The following is a 16,848-nucleotide window of genomic DNA, read 5'->3' on the forward strand; positions in this document are numbered from 1 at the left end:
ATCCAAGGCATTTTGAATTAATTGAGCAAATGGTGCAGCTCTTAGCATTCGAAAGAACATTGGAGATAATATAGTAAATTTACAATTAAAAATATGACTTACCTAGCGAATTCGTTTCATTGCTTAATCATTCCGAGTGCGTCCAGCTCAAACATTTTCGCCATTTTCAATCACGTTCAAAAAGCGGGCATCCAAGCAGTTGGCGATAGATTTCGTTTGGCAATCACCCATTTCAGCTGATCGCCAAAGTTTAGGGTTATAAGAGGGCGGTCAGCCAAGACAGTGCGTTTGAATAAATAACATTTGACATTTATAAATGAGAACAATTTTGTTTCCTTAATATGGCAATATTGTGATTTTTGCCTTGCCTTGCCAGAAAAAGTTCTTTTTTTGTTGATTTATTTTTATAAAACACTCGCTTTATATTTTATGCATTTAATTAGGTTTTATGATTTATTGACAATTGTAAAACTGCATAAATTTCCTAATTTTGTTGTTTAACTCTCCTTGTTTTTATTTTTAATTTTCGTTTATTCGTTTCAATAATCGGCGGCAACTATAAGCCTATAAGGGTATGGAAAATTATAAACAAGGCATATTTTATTTTACTTCTGCTTGTATTAAATCTCATTTTTAAATATTTGTCTTTTTATTTTCTAATAAATGTTCGTTATAACTAAATATTTAGTTTCTTTCTTTATTTTTTAATGTAGCTGATTTTTGAAAATGTATATATTTTCAAAATTATTCGCAAAGTATTTTGAAAACATTGTTTTTAACATTTTTTTAATGTCAAGATCGGTCTTATAATATATAAATATATAACATGTGTTTTGAAATTATTATCAATACTGAAAATATTTGTATTATCAAGACTAGAAGTTGAAATATGTTAAAAAAATTGGTTCAATGCATCTTATTTTATTTTTTAACGAATATTGGCAATTATATATAATGATATCAATTACGAAACTTTGTTAGTTTAATTTCCTTTTGCAACACATTTGATTTTTTTAGCGTCTTCATTAGAAATATACTATTATTAAAAGTATTTTAAACTTCTAATACAGTAAATTTTGTTACTTACTAAGAAATGCTTTATGAACTGTAAAGAAAGTTCAGGACTATGAAGTTTAATGGATATAGAGTTGTGACAAAAGTAGAAATCACGAAAATTTAGTAACTGGAATGAAGGACCAGTAATTATAAGTTATTACTAGTCTGTACACATTCTCACTAGTTTGCTTACAAATTGCCATTAGTTTTTTGCAAAAAAAATTCATAATAAAAGGAATTTTAATGAAAAGTTACAATGCAGAGACTGTGTAATGTCACAATTATGATGAAATATACAAATTTGTAACTAAAACATAGATTGAAGCATAATCTTTAAAAGAAACAAAGCATACCATCTCTTTATATAGATTGCTGGTTTAGGATACCATTAATAACTGTTTAATAATGGACTGTCAAATTTTAGTTGTTTCAAACCATTAATCCACTGTTAATTTGAATCCTGCATAGGAAATACTGGTAATGAAATTAAGTTTTTTCTTATACTGGTCTTTTGTCTTCATGGCTATGAAAAGTATGAATATACAAAAAAATTTCAATTTATGTTCGAAACAAGAACTTTCAATTTGAGTTAAATTTTTGTTTTGTAAATGTGTTTAAAGTATGAAGAATGTTATTAAAAATCAATGCTTTGCATTATTCAAGAATGTAGTTTTTTACATTTTCATTAAAAGACAGGAAAAAACACTTTGTCCACGTTCTTTAAAAAGTCCATGTCCATTAATATTTTTAGTGAATATAAACCATTTCACATGTTCCTTTTTATTAGAAATTGATTTCTTTTGACGAGTAGGTAATTTTTAAGTTAACAAAATAAAAAAAATTCTCAAAACAGGTAGGATTTTATTAAGGCTTTAAAAACTAGAACACTTTAAAACATAAAACTCTTCAAAAACTGGATTTTTCTTTATCTTTGTTTTCTCCATAATCTTATAAAATAAGATGCAAAATAAAGGAAGTGAAATATATATGTTTCTACTACTTTTAATTCTACTGTGCCCTCTTATTTTTTTATTTTTTTTTTAAACTAATCTCTATAAAATCATGCAAATATTTGGAAGAACTAATTCTTAACATAATTGAAACTGTTATAGCAAGACACAATATATACAATTTAAAGAACCAGTACAATAAATTAAATAAGTAAAATAGTTATCTTGATTTATAAAAATATATTATTAGCTTTATTTTTCCAGGACTGTGAATTATTTCATACGTAAACTATATTAATACTATAGTTAAATTATTAAAAAACCATCTTTCAGAGATAATTACAGTTTCATTATATACTGAGTAATTAAATAAATTAGTAGTATTTATTATTATTAATCAAAACTTACTCTAGAAACTTAATAAAAAACAATTTCTAAGAAAAAAATTCTAAAAATTTTTTTTTTTACAACTCTATGTATAAGTCTGTAAATTTTCACTGTAAGATTAATCTTTTTTAGAAAAATGAAGAGTTTTAATTTTTGAGTAATTTTTATTTTTTGATAGTATTGACTTCAGCTCATATTTTTTAGCCATTCATGTATAACTTTTATTTTATAGAATCAAGCTTGGAAACTTAGTTTGCATACTTCTGCTGGTCATATTTGATGCCTGCTGGTAGTCAAACTCCCAAATCTTCAACTTCTGACACCTCCACAATGAATGGGGAGAATGGGAGCAATAACATATGCCGGGACTATCTAAGAAACGTCTGCAATAGAGGTAATAGTTGTAAGTTTCGCCATCCTGAGGGTGAAGAGGCTAAAGCATTGGGTAAGAAGGATCTTATTTTTTGTCATGACTTTCAGAACAAAGAGTGTAGGCGTGTTAACTGTAGATTTATTCATTGTACTAAACAAGAGGAAGAAATGTATCGTACAAGTGGATTCATATCAGAACAAATTCTGGAAAGTGCTGCCCAGAAAGGGGGTAGTCAACTTCTGCCCAGTATTCCAGTCTGTAAGGACTTTTTAAAAGGTGAATGTAAGCGAGGTGGACGCTGCAAGTTCAGACATATCTCTTCAGGGTTATTTCATATGGAAAATAACAACCTTGGACCTCTTCAACCACCACGCAGAGGTCCATTTGAAAATTTCGAGCGTGCGCCTTTCGATGGCTTTGGAGTTTGTGAACCTCAACCCAAAAGACAAGCGTATGAAGACCATTTCACCCCATTTAACAGTGGTAATGGGGTGCCAGACTCTCATCAGCTTCTATCACATTGTCGTTTACTCCAAGATGAGAATGCTAGATTATTGCATAAAGTTGAGGAACTGAAAAAACAAATAGTTGATTTGACAGCTACTAATGATTTCCTGCGCGACCAAAACGAACAAATGCGTGGCTTAGCGGGTAAAGATTGGTATATGTCTCCATATCAAAACTCTTACCTCTCTTAATGAGGGTTCAGTAATTGTGTAGCTTTTACATCTTTCATCATGTGTCACATTGTTGTTACATAAGTTTTGAAGCATTGGTGTTAGTACAAATCTTTAGTGGTTTTACACAAAATGAATAAATATGATTGTTAAATATTTTAAGAGAATTCGATATTGATTCAGATATTTCCATACTTGGTTATATTAGAGATGTTTTATATTTTTGTTTTGATGTTTGTTATGATAGTATTGGTTTTACTATTACAATTAGTTTTTTAATAATTGCTTATTTTGCCAAATATACAAGGCAATTTCTTCATATTATGTTTTTTTAATGAAAATTGACAGGGTTGCAAAAAACCCACCTACCCAGAAAAACCCGGGCGGGTTTTACTGGGCAAAACCCACTCTGAAAAACCCAGTAAAACCCACCCCAGAGTGGGTTTTACTGGGTTTTTCTAAAGTTGATTACTTTTTTTATCCTCTGTTATATTAAAAAGATATTCTATTGAAATATATACGTAGTCTAGCCTAAAAAACTGAATCTATGGTGAAAATACTAATAACAATCTGGAAAAAAAAATTTATTTGAAAAATTATTGAAGAAAAATGTATAGGTTTCACATAAAAAACAGAATAATTTGAGTATAAATCATACTACAATAAAAGTTTTTTCATAAGGTTATTAATTCAAAATAAACACAGACAGAGGAAATACATTATAAATCAATCAGGTTATCAGTGTTAGAATTCTTCAATCTTAAATGTCTATGTATTTTAACTAATTTTAACGCCTTTTGTACACCCAGTCTATTTCTCAATTTTGACCAAACCAGTCCACAAGTAGAAAATACTCGTTCCAATGACGCAGAGCTGAATTACTGGGCAAAACCCACTCTGAAAAACCCAGTAAAACCCACCCCAGAGTGGGTTTTACTGGGTTTTTCTAAAGTTGATTACTTTTTTTATCCTCTGTTATATTAAAAAGATATTCTATTGAAATATATACGTAGTCTAGCCTAAAAAACTGAATCTATGGTGAAAATACTAATAACAATCTGGAAAAAAAAATTTATTTGAAAAATTATTGAAGAAAAATGTATAGGTTTCACATAAAAAACAGAATAATTTGAGTATAAATCATACTACAATAAAAGTTTTTTCATAAGGTTATTAATTCAAAATAAACACAGACAGAGGAAATACATTATAAATCAATCAGGTTATCAGTGTTAGAATTCTTCAATCTTAAATGTCTATGTATTTTAACTAATTTTAACGCCTTTTGTACACCCAGTCTATTTCTCAATTTTGACCAAACCAGTCCACAAGTAGAAAATACTCGTTCCAATGACGCAGAGCTAGCTGGACAATTGCTTAGAGCAACCATAAAGTTGCAAAAATCTGTCATATCTCTATCATTAGTACGCATTTCCACCACTGTGATGCACTGAATTTTTTTATTACATCAGCGTTAAACATGCTAGGAGGAAATATTTCCGGGTCTTTTAATTTGTAGCTCATGAGGGGAATCAACCATTTTGGGTGTTCTGTTTCTAACCACTCCTCAGCTTTCTGTAACATATCAGAGGTTAATCTTTTTCCTGCATATTTAGGATCCATAATGTTTGCTAAATAATGAATTGGGAGAAGAGCTTGGTTCAGCCTTTTATCAATTTGTTTTTTATAAGCGCAAAGATTTTCACTATTAAATACATCAAGCCAAAGCTCAACAGCAGTAGATATATTGGTTTTTTCTGCCTGCATCAGATTTAATACTTCGCTCAGTTCTGATAATTGTTTTTGCATGTGCAATGCTTCTTTATATATTGCAACATTGTCCAAAATCCGTATAATGTTTGTTGGAATTTCTACTACGGCTTCAGTAGATATTTCTACAAACTTATGGTAATTCTTAATATATGTATCAATACAATGAATTTGAGAATTCCAACGCGTAGCATTAGGCAACTGTGGCATTAGACCACCCTTCTCTTTTAACAAACCATGGGGCTGATGAGTATTTCGAAAGAATTTTTGAACCTCTGCCACATGTTTGATAACATCCTTGTTTGTGATCTCATCAGCGAGGAGATTAATATAGTGTGCAGAGCACCCATATGTAACAATACCCTTGTGTTTCTCTTTTATAAGCTGCCTTAGTTTTACCATCTTATTTTCATTGTCTGTGCATATTGCAAAAACCTTTACATCCAAATTTTTTTCACAATGTTCTATATCTTTTTCTGCTAATTCTGCACAATATTCTGATGTTTTTTTGTTACTTTCACAATCAACTGCATTTAAAAGAAATGAAGAATTGCCTGTATGGACACATGTTGCAAGTACTGCATCCCTGTTTATATTTGACCATCCATCTAATAATAAAGTAACAGTAGCAACACTTTGCATTTCTTTCTTAATTTCATCTTCAATATTCTCATGCACTTCATCCAACAGTTTTCCTCCTAAATCAGTACGAGTAGGGCCAGAGTAACCTGGTCTCATTGCTGTCACCATTTCTTTAAATTCAATAGTTGTGGCAGCATTGAAAGCAATGTTATTTGCATAAAAGAATTTTGCAATTTTCAGATCCAAATTATTCTTTTGACTATCTGTTGTACTTACAGTATAATCATTCATTATACGTTGTCGCTTAGCTCTACTAAATTCACCCCTTTCAGTTTCAGGAGGAGTATGTATTGGTATTCCACTTGCAGACGACTCATCAGCTAACAAATTGTTTACAGTTTCCACACGTACATTCTTATGATTGTTCAAAGATCTTTTCAAACACTTACTTAGATGAGCTCTTATTCTTTCAATTTTTGCACTTATTTCTGTGTTGCAGTAATTGCATGTGCATTTTCCTTTACTCTCAAAGTTTTTAGTAACCTCCAACCACTCTGGAGCAGTTTTTCTACCACCTCCATTAGACATTTTATGACAATCAACTCAAGCACAATCAGACTAACTACACTAAATTCAACACATGGACCAAATAAAATTTAACAAGTTTAGTAGAAAACTATCAAGTACAACTGAGAGAATTTCATGTGAAATGGGCAATAACTGGTAACCCCCACTCCTACAGCTAGAAGATGATTCACAAAACTGGTTCCTTTTCAATGGTCAACAGATAAATTTTTACCACCCCTCTATTCTATTCTAAGTTTTCAGAAAGGAGGTTGTACCCCCCTTTCCCCCATTATGAAAGACAGATGTGTGTGAAGAATGACCTTGTGGGATTTGATTTTGTATGATTAGTCATTGCCTTTGACCAGCCTCCCTTTTATTGTGGAAAACATGTGTTTGGAGACTGGAGAGTCACCTTGCTGGCTATATTTGTCTGTATGACCATTGATTAGTCAGTGCCTTTGATTTGCTTCCTATGCAAACAAAAAAAATTTCCTCAAATATTTTTTAAGATTAAAATATAAATAAAAAGTAATCCTGTGTTAAAATAAGTTTAAAATGTGTGATGTATGTCAATGAGTACATATAACATTTTGTATCACGATGTCAGAAGGAACTTTTTTCAGACTTTTGCATCAATTTGTTTGTATTAATTACACTTTAATTGCCTATATGTTAAATCAATTCATCAAAATAAACTTGATTATTAATATAAGCTTTTTTAAAATAAGGTACTTACCCCTGCCCTCTCTTTTGAAAGAAAAAAAACAATAAAACATGAAAAACCCAATAAAACCCAGAAAAACCCAATAAAACCCAGAAAAACCCAATAAAACCCAGAAAAACCCATCCGGGCTGGGTTTTTCTGGAAAAACCCGGGTTTTTTGCAACCCTGAAATTGAATAACCAAATGATAAATGTTCAAAAGATCATTAAGTTCAGGTGTGAAACAATATTTATTTTTAAAAACTAAAATGTGATACTGATTATTGTTCATTTTTAAAGTTAAAATTGACTTTGTATCTAATTCTAAGGTTTATTATTGTAATTTAAAAAAATTCAAATTTAACATCTTCTTTTGATTTAATAAATGTTTATAAAAGCTTTATTTTTTAAAAATAATGCTTCTGATAAAAATGTTGCAAATGTCATAATTAACAATGTAATAAATTTTTCTGGTATTTTTTAAAAAAAATCATTGAAAGTTTATCTTAACTTTGAATAAAAATTTATTAACAAAAATGGTTTAAATAGTGTATATTCTGAAAGAGTACATTTTTTTCTTCTTTTGATTATTATTATCTCTGTTTAATTTCTAAAATTCTTTTTTTTTTTTTTTAAGTTAAATTTTTTCAAACAAATTTGTTAGAATGTTTGCCATATTGTTTTATTATTTAATAAATGTTAGGCTATTATTCAATGGTGCAAATGCATTTTCTTGCTTAGCTATTTTTTTATCTTTATATATGATTTCTGAAAAAGTTCTTTGTGTTGAGTAAGATCAAAAATTATTATTTTTTTCATTGTTTTAAGTCTTAAAAATTACTTTATTCAGAACAAATTGATTATAAGCTGTTAATTTTTTCTTAATAATTTTTTTGTTGACGATTTAAGTACATTATAGTTTAAATATATTTTAAGTTTCATTTTATCATTAAGTGTTTTTTGGTGTGGTGACATTGTTCGAAGAAAGTTATTAGTTTTTATTTCTACATATAAAATTTATGCATCTTCAAAAAGTATTTTCTACAATGTAAAGTAAGTTTGATTATAAAGTTTAAAATTTACTAGAACGACATATTGAGTTTGATTTTTTTTTGTACTTTCAAATGCACAACATTATATTATTAATTACAATACTTACATTACAATTTCTTACTTGATTAAACCTAATATTCAGTTAAATGGAGTAAAATCCTTTTTGAAACATTGAGTGCAAACTCTGTTTCAAAGTTATGGTGGAAATTATTATACTAACAATTAAAATTCAATTCTAATTTTTTATATTAAACTTTTTTTTTTTTTTTTTTTTTTGAAAATTTGAAATTTAATTGTATTAAAAAGTGTAGTTGATTGTATTAAAAAGTGTAATATATAAGTCATAATAATATTTGTAGCATTTAATTTCATGCATTTTGTTTATGATTTATCTTTGAATTCAAGTCTGTTGGAGAGTGTGCTTTGTTAAAAACTGATGACACATGTCTATATCTGTTATTATCAATTTCAAAGTAACCATGTTCTATTATCCCCATAAATTAAGTTTTATTTTATGTAGTTAAGTTTTGAAAAAAATTATGTTTAAGGCAAACAAATTAGTAATGTGAATTTCTCCAAGAGACTTATTATTAATTATTTTTTCCCTTACTATTCTTTGTTTTAAAATAATCGAAATTATGATTGCAATTTAAATTTTTTATCTGCACATTTATTATTTTCTTAAAATGTTGCTTTTGTAATTTTAACATTTAAAAAATCTGAATTATAGTGACTATTCCACTAAATAAAAAATGCTACAAATTGAACAGTAATTGCTGTTTTATATTATCATACTAATTCAGAACATTTGTGCAAAAAGAATTAGACTCTAAAATTTTTCCGTCTATGTTAAAAATACGTCCATATTCGAATTGCTTTCTTCAAATTTGTATCTTGTTCAATTGTATCTAATTGGTCATAAGTGAAAATTCCGTCCGGTTTACCGGTTTATTGCTCAAATATCTTCAATATCTTTCTAATAAATTAAAGATGTTGGGAAAATATAATTTTTAAAATCAAGTTGAGATACTATTTTGTAATTTTTATTTTTAAATTTTAAATCCTTATGCATTTTCATGTGTTTCAACCATTGCATACTTTACTACTATGCTTTCTTATAGACATAATTTTTTATTTTATTATCAGATTTAATGATAGTAATTGTAGCTATAAATGTTGTTAAAATAGAGTTCCATATGTGTGTAGGTGTTTTAACACATTGATTTTGTGTTTGATCTATGCAATTGAAAATGTAGATAGTTTGTGATAAAAGAAAAACCTTCAATTTGAAATCAAGATGTTAGTTGAAATAATTAAAAATCTCAAACCCACTGCCTTTCAAGTGCATAATTGGCCCTGCTGAGTGTGTTTTATGAATACAAGAATGTTTTGGACATGAAATTATGTTTATCATGATTTTAAAGTTGTAATTTATTAAAAAAAAAGTTAAAATTCATAAAAAGAACACTAATTAAATGTAAAAATAATTCTTATTCACCTATTTTTACCAACCTTTACACACTTTTGTAGTGTTGGATATGATGTGAGCAATAGTAATTTTGAAATGTAAATAAATATTGCAATATATTATGAGGAAATATCAACATTTCATAATATATTCTGATATTTTTTCCCTGTAACTATATCACATCCAACAACATTTTCTATAAACAATTGACGAAAAGTCATTTTTAAAATTTTTTATTAATCATAAAATTTAAAATAAAAATGAGAAATTACAAAAGATACAACACGATACATTTACCAATCAAGTAAAATTTGACACTCGTGACGCTTTTATTTATAATTACTGTTTTTGATGGTCACAAAGATGTTCGTTAGATATTGGCGATAATGATCATGATATTTTTATGCTCCATTATTGTTAACCTGCTATATCGTTATTGCACAATGTATTGGGAGAATATATTCTAAAATATCATTATCAAGGTATTTAAAAACTCAATATTTCTTATTGTGTCACCCAGTGATCGAATTGATATCAAATGAATTTTTTAGTGTGCTATATTCAAAATACTCATAGATCAAAATTTATTCCTAAATTTTTTCTACTCTTGACTTGTTCTTTCCCTCTCTTATCAATATTTGTTATGTCTGAATGCCATAAACCTAAAACATTACCTTCTGTTCTATATTCATAGAATATAGTAATAAGTAACCAAATTCCAATTTAAAATATTAACAATAACTGAAAGCATATCTATAGATCATTGGTTCTCAACCGTTTTTGGCCTATCACCCATCTCTATATGTCGCCTTCCCCCTTGAATGTTGACAAGAAACTTTTTTTAAAGTTTTTTTAAAGTTTTTTTTACAAAGAACAAATATTTGATAGAAAATAATTTAAACAGAAGTACATATTTATTTTTTTAGCTTAGAATCTGGGACAATTAAAAAAGTAGATAATTAGAATTTGAAAACTGTATTGTTTATCTTTACAATGTACTTTCAGTTAGAGTTAGAGCATAAATGTTCGTCGGAGGTTTGCTTTCAAGCAAATGTTCAACCTATTTCTTTGTTCTGAGAGGATCTGTTAGTTATCTCTGTTCAATCCAAAGTATGACAGGAAAGTTCATAGACTTTTTATTTATTTTTTAAACTTTTGATTGTTTGCCTGAGCTCTGAATGATCACTTTTGTATAGATTTTCGATTTCAATATTCCCTAGTTTTTTATCGTTGTTTTTATTTATTTTCTATTGAATACTCATTGTCACCTGATCATCCACTTGGAGTGCCTCCTCCCCAGGTTGGAAACCACTGCTATAGATCCTGGATTCAAAGTTAGAAATAATTTGTATTCTTTTGTTTGGCACTTATTAAACTATTACAATAACATTTATATTTAATAGATCATTATTGACTTTTATAGTTCAACAAACAATGAATGAAAAGCTATGTACTTGGATTATCTTTAAGATCTGTATCTAAAGTATGTTACTAAATGATTCAAATAATTGAGGTTTTGTATTCAGATCAACTATTTTTTTAATTAACTGACATGATGGTGTCCAGAAGAATGCAGGGCTGATTCTAGTAAATAAGAATTTTTCGATCTTATATTGATCAGTTCTATTTATTATTAGCCTTTCGATAATGTAGTGTTCTCTGTTAAAGCCCATGTTTGTTAGCACTTAAAAAATGGTTCTAAATTCTCTCTTGATTAAAAAATAACTTCTTCATTATTACAATGAAAAAATATGAAATTTTAAAAAGCTTTCTACTAACTTATTTGGATTGCTCATTATTGGCATTTTATTATGTTATTTACTATATATATTTATTTTATATTAAATTTTAAAAAATGGGTAAAAGTTAACAATTGTGTGCCCCTCTTATTATATATATATATACATGTACATGGTGCGTAGCGTTTTTAAAAAGTCCTTATTTTCGATATTCATTTTTTAAAAGCCCTTAAAAGTACTTTTTTCATTGGATATTTCTAAAAAGTGCTTAATTTTTCCTTTTCGAAAATGAAATTTTTTTTCTTGACCATGTCGATTTTCGCAACATATTGTGCAGAATGTGCTTTTCACGTTGTTCTATGCAGCATTTTCACAATTCGTTCAACGATCTATTTCGGCTTACCGTTGGTCCATAGCGTAGGAAAGCGCCAATCATTTTTCATGTTCTATGAAATACTTGTGACTTCGCATTTGCGTCTACGGAGCTGGGTTCGGTGAGATTATTGCACTCTCGTGTGCAATTCTGTTGCATTTTGTAAGATATTCTCAATTTGAGGCTTAATTTTCCACTCTCTGATATCGAACCAAAAAATCTCTTGATCATTTTATAATTTCTAAGATAATCAAGAAAGGAGTTCTTTGTCTGAAACTGGTTATTTTATCGTGATCATGTAAAGTCTTTGAAAATTATTTTGTTAATGTATATAGTGCTTAAAAATATTTTTTGAGTGCTTAAGAAGTACTTAAAATGTGCTTATTTTTTGTTGAAAGATTTGGCTACTCACCCTGATATATGTATATATACTAATAATTGCAGACCAGTAAACAAATTGCAGTAACCGGTAAGTGAAGTCGATTATAGCAAAGCAATAAAGCTTGTTAACCAGAAACGGGGTTTCAACAAAATTGAACGAAATCGATTGTCAAATCAAAGATGTGAAACCAAAAATGTGAAGCCTTTGACTTAAAGTTTGTAATATGCTTTCTAAAAAATGGAGCAAATTATACCGACTAACTGACTTTTTTGAAGGAAATAAGCAGTTGTAAGACATATAAGCATTTATTATCTATACCATAACTAAAACAAAACAAAGCTTTGTATTTCAAAAGGAAGTTGCCTTTCGTCATCAAGCCATGAATTTTTACTGCTTAGAGAGGACATCCCTTAGAAACGTATAGCTTGGTCTATCTTAGTTATGGTAAAGTTTAAAAGCTTAAAATATAATGTACCCAGTTTTTAAACCTGATTTAAATTTATGTATATTAATGTTGGTATTTTGAAAAGTTTTTTTGTGTGGATTTTTTTCGTGATAAATGACATTTATAATAAAATGTAAAATGATTATTTATATGTGAGAAATAAGTTGCATGAAATCTTTTGCTTAAGGTTGCTTCGACACCTTAACAGGCTTTAATATTCTAATCCATATAAGCAAAGGGTAAAATTTCAATGTCCTCATTTTTTTATAGAGATTTTTATTGAATGCACAGGTAGAATTTTATTAAAAATAAATGTTGAAGTAATAAAGAAAAAAGGAAAGGACCATCAAAAATGATTGAAAATCATTTGAAATGGATGACTACATGTCCTTGATGTCGTTAATGGAATATGACTTATAATCAAACGTGTAGATTTTAATCAATGTTAGTGGTGCTAAATATATGCTGGTAGCTTAAACTAATAATACTCTTATGAATATATGTTTTTGTTCTGTGATTTATTATTGCATTTATGTAGAAATTTCCATTCAAAACTAAAAACCATTCCTAAGTAGTATTTTCCTTTGTACTGTCTTGCTATTACAAAAGCTCCAGGTTCAAAGTCTTAGGTAGTCTAGGAGCGAATGGCATTATTATTTTTTTCATTGCCTTTAAGAATTATAAATAATTAAAAGTTTAATTTTCTTCTTATTGTCTCTGTCAGATGATATATGAAATTATTAATCATTTCCCCCACATCACAGTTCAATGAAAATTAAAAACTTTTAAGAGCCAGTAGTGAAACGAAAAGAGCTTTTTAAAATTATGCAAAACATAGTAGCTGTGTCAATTTTCAGCACTATCTACATAAATTCAAATTTGTCTGCAAATTTGCCTGCAAGCCTAACATAGTCAGGCAGAGATTATTATTTTGAAAATTAGTCTTTATCTAACTGGCATATAGCTTAATTAGTACATGTAAAGCAGATAAAATTATACAACAAAAAAAAATTTAAATATTTATTATACTCTTTTAAATGTGTGAAATACTTGAAATTTAAAAAATTGCATTCTATTTTTTTGTAAAGTTCGAGTTAATTGAAGAACATTACATAGAAATTTTGATAGGCATTTTTTTGTTCATACATAAACTGATTCCCAACAATTTTTTTGTTAAGAACCTAAAACAAATAGTAAATTAGTACATTTAGGAATTAAAAATGATTTTTCTCTTTTTCCTCTCTTGAATTTTTTTAAATTTTAAAAAAAAATGTGTAATGAAAAATAATCTGCAGTGCTCACTACTGTGCTGGAGGATTTCTGCTACTTTCTACAAGACTATAAATTTAGTAATTTGCAGTGTTTCACTAAAGTCAGTAATCTGTTATTTTTAGTTATATATGTTAATACTTTTATGTACTATATCACAGACTCATTGATTTTTAACGCATATTTTACGATATGCTTCTGTGATTTTCATATGCATTGTTGATGCTTAGACATTTTACATGCGTGATCGATCTTTTTGAAAGAATGCACTCTTTTGAAGGAGTTCCATTGATAGTAAGACAGTGTTTTTATTTTTGTTTACATTTATGTCAAAGAACAAAGCAAACTAGTTTTTTCCGTAAATAATTATGATATCCTATAATTCCTAAATGGATATGTATCATTCTGATTCTAAAAAGTTATATAATTTGATTTATTATGTTAATTATTATTGAAACTGTATTTTTTGAGTTATATTGGGTTTCTTCTTTTTTTTTTTTAAGGAACAACGGAAAAATTAAATGGAGGCGACAGCCTTTAAGTATGTTCTGTAAACATTTGATTTCTGAAAATTTTTATAATCTTTCTTATATATCAGTTTTGATTTATACATGGTTTTTGCACAATCAGAATATTTTTAATGGTCCAATTACTAGAAACTATGAAGTTAAATTTTGTTGTAAGCTGGGAATATGTTTAACGTTTCTTGCTTCCTATTGCCGTACAAATTTTGAAACAACGTACATTTTTTACTTGTTGAGGCATTCAATCTTTACAAGAATGTCAACTATCGTTGATTTTTAATGTCCATCTTAAGAATACACAAAACCTCTAAAAAATATGAGTAATTTATATTTGTTCTTCCAAATTGCAGACTTTGCTAGTACAGTTTAATTATGAAACTGTAAATTTTTTTCTTGAAATTCTTAACTATAAACTTTCCATATTACTCAGTAAAACTTGAGTGGTTCATTTAGTAAGATTTTTAAATTTAGTTACTGACCCTTTTCAAAATTTTAGTTCCAAAATGGAATAGAGCCTTCAGAATTTCAAATTTCATGATTATGGTAAAATTCTTTTTTTTTTCCACTGAACTTTTTTCTTATTTTTGGCATAGTTTATCTAGAGATTGATAAGGCTTAAGATCCAAGAGCTAGAGATTGATTAGGCTTAAACGATTTTACAAATAAAATAAACTACTAGTCCTTAATTTGTCCTTAAGTCCACAGTCCTTTAGTCCTGACTTTTTAAATTTTATATTGTAAGGACATGGATTAAGCTACAGATGTATTTTGTTTTGTTTTGCCGGTTTCAACTTGGAACTAAATTTTTATATTTACTTGAAATACAACATTGCATATAAAACATTATAATATGGGTGCTAGTTTTCTCTATAACGTCATTTCTAATGTCAAACAAACTTACTGCCTCTTTTATTGTTTATGAGCAAATTTATGTAGCCTGACAAATTGTCAGCTTAGTTGTACAATGTGTTATGATGATATTAATTTAGTTTATTACGGGTAAATATTATAGGTATATTATGTTTCATTACTTGATTTTTTATAATACTGTATCTTCTTTGGAAGACACTAAAATTACTTAGTGTTTTAATTTTGCATCAAATTTATTTGTAGGGCAATCCTCAATTATCTAACAATTGGGTTATTTAGTGCTTGTTTTTATTTCATGTAAGAAATGTTACAGATTGAAAATACTAAAAAAAATTTTTTTACAACTTATTTAGGAAAGAAGGAATACCTTTTTCTTTTTTTGTGTTATAATTCTAAGAAGTATCTTCCAAGTTTTTAATATAAAGTTTTATTATGTCTGTTTTGACTTTTTAGACTTCTACGGGTACATTTGCGTTAAAGTTGATACATATTCATGACCCTACCTTTTTGAATTAAATTTATATCCATGGTGATTAAATTAAATTGTGTCTATTTACGTGGATACTGTATGCTTTACTGTAAAAAAAAACTAGGTGCTCTAAAAGGACCGACAATTTGAGAAATCATAGAAAAATAAAAGGAGCTAAATTTAAACATTTGAACAGTTTACCGCTCTCTGCTTATGAAGCAAGCTTTTATTTTTAGAAATTTTGAAATTAATTACCAAATTTACCAACAGATGGCACTCTTGTCTAATACTATAAAACAATGTTTTCAGCTGCATTTTAGACTATTCTAACTAAAATATATTTTCATGGTCTGTTAATGTGTTAATTTTGTCCTCACACTGCACCATGTTGGGGTTGCAAATAAAAGTCATTTTGAAAAAATATATAGTTAATTGTAATTAGCAGTGCCATCTGTTGATAAACTTTGTAAATAATTTTGTTACTATCTAATAATTGAATTTCCTAAGCAAACTGTTCATTTATACATTCTGCTTTTCCTTGATTGCTATTTTAAATCATTGGTCATTTTTAGGACACCCTATATTGAATGATTACATTTTGTAATTCTTTGTGTTTAATTTCTTAAGAAAAGGTTATTTCTGTAACTACAATTGCTGTTCTTCTACTAAGTGTTCAATAGCATAATCCTGTCTATGAGAAAAAAAGTATTGATAGAACATTTTCTATGGAATGTATATCGACCTCAATCTTTGTGTATCCAATGTTAATGCGCTGCTCGTTCAAAGCGATCTATGAGCTGAAATGTTTTTTAAAAACATGCTTTTGTTATTAGTGAAGGGGGCAAATACTGTTTTTCTTGTAAATGGTTTTCAATAAAGTAATTGTTTTACACTTGTTTTTCTCTGTTGTATTTTATTCTCAAAATTAAGGTGACTCATAAGTATGAAACTGCATTTTTGTAACAGTTTTTATGTATAGTTTTTATTTAATATTCTCTTTTGAAATTTTTATTTAGTGTTATAATTTAAATTATATTGTAATTATAATTTAAACCATCTAATTCAAGAAAATGATTACTATTTTGAATACAAATAAAATACATTTGACAATTATTAAGTTTTTATTAACTCAGTTTTGTATCTTGCGAATATGTAATCAAACTTTTACCACTTTCCTGTTAGCTAGTGCACT

At 27.9% G+C, this 16,848-nt stretch overlaps 2 protein-coding genes across 2 annotated transcripts; one reads left to right on the top strand and one right to left on the bottom strand.

The window, feature by feature from the left end:
- The first annotated feature begins 346 nt into the window (after positions 1 to 346).
- On the top strand, positions 347 to 16,554 carry LOC107444285 (zinc finger CCCH domain-containing protein 10). Its single transcript, XM_016058385.4, has 2 exons — positions 347 to 572; positions 2,626 to 16,554. The coding sequence occupies exon 2, from the start codon at positions 2,673 to 2,675 to the stop codon at positions 3,462 to 3,464; it is 792 nt and encodes a 263-aa protein (XP_015913871.1). The 5' UTR covers positions 347 to 572; positions 2,626 to 2,672; the 3' UTR covers positions 3,465 to 16,554.
- On the bottom strand, positions 4,851 to 6,383 carry LOC147803016 (uncharacterized). The gene has a single exon (XM_087152836.1). The coding sequence runs from the start codon at positions 6,381 to 6,383 to the stop codon at positions 4,851 to 4,853; it is 1,533 nt and encodes a 510-aa protein (XP_087008962.1).
- Positions 16,555 to 16,848: the final 294 nt, after the last annotated feature.

This window comes from Parasteatoda tepidariorum, chromosome 10 (assembly GCF_982258835.1).
Source record: "Parasteatoda tepidariorum strain Cologne lab strain chromosome 10, Ptep-v5.0, whole genome shotgun sequence".
Classification (NCBI taxonomy): domain Eukaryota; kingdom Metazoa; phylum Arthropoda; class Arachnida; order Araneae; family Theridiidae; genus Parasteatoda; species Parasteatoda tepidariorum.